Raw genomic sequence first — 5,239 nt, forward strand, 5'->3', positions numbered from 1 at the left:
CTACAGTCTGTCATTTTCTTTGCTTCCTTTCCCCTTACTATGGTTCACTTCTTTGTCTTCGATATTTTATCATGTATCTATCCCTGTTACATAAATTAACGCACTGCACAGAGGGAAAACAAGTGATTAGTCATAAAAATTTCTCCACAAAGCTTGCATTATGCTAATGACTATAAACTCGTTCTGTGCTCACAATAATAAGAAATTCAGGATTAAATGAGCCGATGACTTCTCATTCCATTACCGTCTTGTTCCGTCTTGAACGAGAAATTAAGGATTAAAATAGTGGACTGTTAAAAAAGCCAGCTTACTTCATTCCTACTTAAATTTCACGTAAAATCAAATTTATGATTGTAAAGGCCTAAAATATCGGTCTAAAACTGTATAAACAGTTATCGGAGTCGTGGTAGAATTCATGAAAAACAGGACATTTTCGATCTAAGATATATGAATTTGCGCTTTCTAGACGCTGAAAGTCATGAGAATTTTGTAGGTAAATCATTTCGAAAAGTTTGATTTCCTTTTTTTCGCCTAACAGTATCAAACAAAATATCTTGAGAGAAGGATAGCAATTGGCTATTACAAATTTACAATACATATACCTCAACTAGTCTTTTATATACGTACAAGCTGCAATAAAATATTAATAAGAGTGTGTTTGATATTACTGTAGCAGAAAGCAACAGCTGAAAAGCACTTAAAAAACTGTTTGATAAAATTTAAAAGCTGTTTTTCGAAAAAGTGATTTTGACAAAAAAAACTGCTGTTAGAAAAAGGAAGTCCCCCGTACTTTTAGAAAAAGCTGTTTTTCAGTTGTTGCGGGAAGCAGATGCAGAGTTTACCATCAAATTTTACCAAAAGCATCATTATTTTTAATTTTTAGCATCAAAACATATACGTATCAAAAAAATTACCAAACAGTTATCTGATTTTTACAGCGGCACTTTTTTCGACAGCACTTTTTCTAACAGCACAGCAATTTTTAACGGCAATCCCAAACGGAGCCTAAGACCTAATCATCTAGAAACCATTCTCCCTACTTTCCATCCGCCGTTTTGAATTCCTCAAAATCCCACCAATATAATCAAGACTATCTATGTACCATGCATATCTCTACGTATTTATAAACTACTACTGACCAAATCCAACTATACAGCCACCTAGTCTATGTACAAATGTCCATTGTCCAACCTTGAAACTAAGTATATGTCACCTGCTATGTGCAATTCTTTACACCCTGTCTTGTTCTTTATTCAGGAATAAGATCCTATAAATCCCAAATTGTATAGATTCTTTTTCACTAAGCTTCCAAGCGATTCCAAAACTGCCCCACCAACACCAGCAGTGGCTTCATCATCCCTTTCTTCCTTCTCATGATTAATCGATGAAATTTCCTTTACTCGTAACTTGTCAAATCCAATTTGGTGTCGAACCGTTTCAATGGTTTTTGAATCCACTGGGTTGCCAATGGAATCCGTTACATAGAATACATTCCGAGCAGTGTCCAATGTAGTGGCTATATCAGCCCTTGTCACATTAAGACTATTTTCACGGAAGGTCCGCATCACATCTGCCAGTAGTCCTGCCTTGTCATCTGCCAAAAGCTCCAATTGCAAACCCTATTGAAATAACTAAGCTAATCAGTCAAGACATAAGACCCCATCAAACACTAAAATTCATATAATCTGGAACAGAACTTAATGATCTAATTTTCTAAAAGCAGGGGTTGTGCTAATATAATATAGATATAACTCACTAAACATTACCTCGGATGCCCTTCTTTCAATTGCAGCTCGTACACAGAGGATTACACGTTGTTTTTCCGCTTCTGAACTAATAGGGGTACCATCTATATGCCTAATGAAGAACTCCTGAGAACATATTAAAACATAATTCAGTGCATTACTTGTCAGAATCCTTATTTTTTCTTTCCTTACCGAGGATGTAAAATATGCATATATAAAACAGGATGATAAAGAGAGATTTTGCTTCATAGAAGGTGAAAGATCATAATAAGTAATATTTGCAGATTTGCATAAGCTGAAGAACATGTACCATATTTGCTCGACTGAATACTGTTTTGACAGTTGCGTGGAAGATAACATACTCCATGTCGGTCAAAGTGCAGACAACATCAAATAAAAGCTTGGCTCTATCTTTACAATTAATATTTACACCAGAATAACCACGCTCTAAACAATTTTGAACAGAGACAATTGGGGAGTCACCATTAGTCCTAATTATCGGCTTTCTTTCATAATCACGGTCTGTAAACATCATCTGGTGAAGTCTTCTCTCTGTATGAGTAACTGCTAAAGAAATAACAGTTTTAGCACTTCTAATATTAGTATCTCCTTCAAGAACATTTCTCAACCGTGTCACGATCCTGTGAATTTTCTGCTTATCCTCAATTGGGTACCCTGACTCACAATCCTTAACATAGATGAGAGATGCTATTCGGCCATTATGTGTCCACACCTTAGACTCAACCACATTAACTTGCAAATCAGACAATACGGCGAAAACCTCAGAAAGTAAACCAACTCTATCATTTCCCGTTAATTCCAAAGCTGTCAGATCATCAACGCACTTTGATGGTGGTGGCGAATAATGAAGTTTACCAAGACACTATCAACAAACAAACAGATAGCAACCAAAGTCAACATAATTATAATGATACAATTATAATTGAAATAAGAACATCTTAAAGTTTAGACTTAATTTGTTAACCTTTTCAATGTTGCTAATGACACCTTCATCGATTAGCTTATTCCCATCCAAATCAGTTACATGAAAAACTGTAGCATCATCAAAAACAAATAAAATGACATTATTTTCCGCTCAAAACTAACTATCATCATTAGGGGTTGTCTTACACGACAAAGAATCTGCCTCAGAAACCGACTCGATTAAATACGCCAAAGCCTTCATAAGACACAACATGAATCGACTAACTCAATATGATCCAGAGTAACTCATTTTTTGACATTCATTAGTTCAAGATATCAGTAAGCTTTAAAACGGCATGAAACTGCTACGTCTATAAAACCGATCCTATAACCCAAAACTGCCACCTCTAATCTAATCATCATGCACCTAAAATGAATAGTAAAACAAGTAAACAAGGTACCGGAATTACCATCCATGAACCATTTCCCATCAGACGAAACATAAGCCTTTTTAAACAATAAATTCAAGTCCGTAAGAACCTGCACTGCCTCTAGAAGTGTCTTATGTTTTCTAGCACTATCAATCTGTAAACACCAATTTTCAACATTAGTCCAGCAAAAAATTCAAACAAACACAAAAGTCTAGTCAATCGAAAAATTTAGTCTCACCGTAACGCGGGTTGCGTTGGAACAACCAGCATTATCAACACTGACCCTGTACCAAAATAAAACACAAGTCAAACATTCTGGAAACATCAAAATTCATCTCATTTCAATCTAAAAACATTCAACTTCATCAGAATAATAAAATCAAAGTCGGTGTGACTTGAAATAGTCCAAGTAAAACAAGCAAGATCAGCATAAAAAAATTCTAAAAAATTAAAAATTAATTAATTACCCAAGATTAGTGTAACAGTTTAGTACTACTAATCACTATTCTACCATCAACTAACATGGTAATTATTTACTGCAGTAAATTCATGTAAATGATCATTCTATACATGTAAAAATTCAACATATCATATGGGTCATGTAAAATCATCAAAATATAAATTTCAAAAATTTCAAGAACTATTTACTGTGGTATATATAAATTCTTGAAATATTCATATTGCACATGTAAAAATTCAAGATATCATATGGGTATTGCCGAATCATCAAAAACAAGGTGAAAATAAGCAAATTAATTACAAAAATCACAAAAATAAAAACCCCAAAAAATGAAAATAATCAAGAAAAATGAAGAAAATAAAAACCTGGGCGTGGTCATTCTGATGACAAGCTTTTCATATTCATCCAAATAAGAAGGCCATGCCATATTGTAAGTATTTGTTAGAGCTTTCAGTTTCTCTCTCTAGAATACAAAGATTTTATTACTGTTTTCTCTCTCTAAACTTCAACACTGCTGCTGTCTCTCAAGACACGCCTTGTTTGTTCTACCTTCCAGCTATATATATACAGGGTGGAATCCACACGCCTTATCTTATTTCCAACTTTCTATTTTTATTCACCATATTTTTATTAATGAACTAGATATAATTTTATTAGAGGACTAATTTATTTAGAATGATAATGGTTTGATTAATTGGTATTTGGTCATCTCCGAAAAATTAGTTACATTTATCGGGGTTGATTTGTTTGATTTGATTACTGATTTATTTGATCCAATCATGTTAATTATTACATTTATTTATGATTTTATATATGTTATTTAGTAATTCTTTTTTTATACTTTTGACAGTTATTTAAGTAAAATTAATTTTAAACATTTTAAAATCAAATTGAAAATGACGAGAAAAATTTGGAGATTTTTCTTGGGGCCATGAAGATACTGGTATGACTACAACTTGGGGTCATAACATTCAGGACCCCGACCCGTGGCCATTGCGTGATACTCGGTGAGTATGTACGCCTCGACCCATAAATATAGGAAAGGAGATTATATGCATACATCCTCTGTGATGCATGATACAGGAGGATAAGGATGTAGGCGATGAGATTACTAAGGAGATTGCGGATCCAGAGTTTGATGAGTATGTAGTTGATCACGTGGATGGCTAAAAAATTTGCACCTTGTTTCAGTATCGTATCTTTACTTGCAATATGTTTTCCTTATTATATAATTACTTATTCAATGTTCATTTTCAATGTAATTTGTTATCCATTTCAATAAAAAATGTGTTTGTCATTACAGTTATTGTCTAGACAATTATATAAACTATTACACTCATTGCGATAAAATCGAATGTACTCTTTGTTATTAAGGTACGAAGTGAATAAACAACAAGTACTGACAATTCGTTTTATTAAATTATTTTTGTTTTTTTACAATATTAGAAGTCAAGAACATTGTATTTTTATCACTAGTAAAATAAATGAAATTTGTAATGCGTAAGATTATTGATGCATGATTTCAACTACTATCAAACATATAATCAATGAATTACGCATAAGCACTGTAAAAAGTGATTTTTTTTTATCAAAGAGTTATCTTTTCATTTGTATTTCATTCATTTGATTTGACTTGTCATTGATATTTTTAATGTCTTCTTCCACCGAAACCTTTTCAG

The 5,239-nt window shown here is 33.0% G+C and overlaps 1 protein-coding gene across 1 annotated transcript; it reads right to left on the reverse strand.

Moving 5' to 3' along the window:
* Positions 1–893: 893 nt before the first annotated feature.
* Positions 894–4,103, reverse strand: LOC141698486 (ACT domain-containing protein ACR8-like). Its single transcript, XM_074503194.1, has 7 exons — positions 3,926–4,103; positions 3,339–3,384; positions 3,140–3,254; positions 2,731–2,798; positions 2,056–2,628; positions 1,767–1,871; positions 894–1,619 (listed from the first exon to the last, which is right to left on the reverse strand). Exons 1-7 carry the CDS (start codon positions 3,985–3,987, stop codon positions 1,254–1,256), a joined length of 1,335 nt encoding a protein of 444 aa, XP_074359295.1. The 5' UTR covers positions 3,988–4,103; the 3' UTR covers positions 894–1,253.
* Between the last annotated feature and the right edge of the window lie 1,136 nt (positions 4,104–5,239).

This window comes from Apium graveolens, chromosome 11 (assembly GCF_009905375.1).
Source record: "Apium graveolens cultivar Ventura chromosome 11, ASM990537v1, whole genome shotgun sequence".
Lineage (NCBI taxonomy): Eukaryota > Viridiplantae > Streptophyta > Magnoliopsida > Apiales > Apiaceae > Apium > Apium graveolens.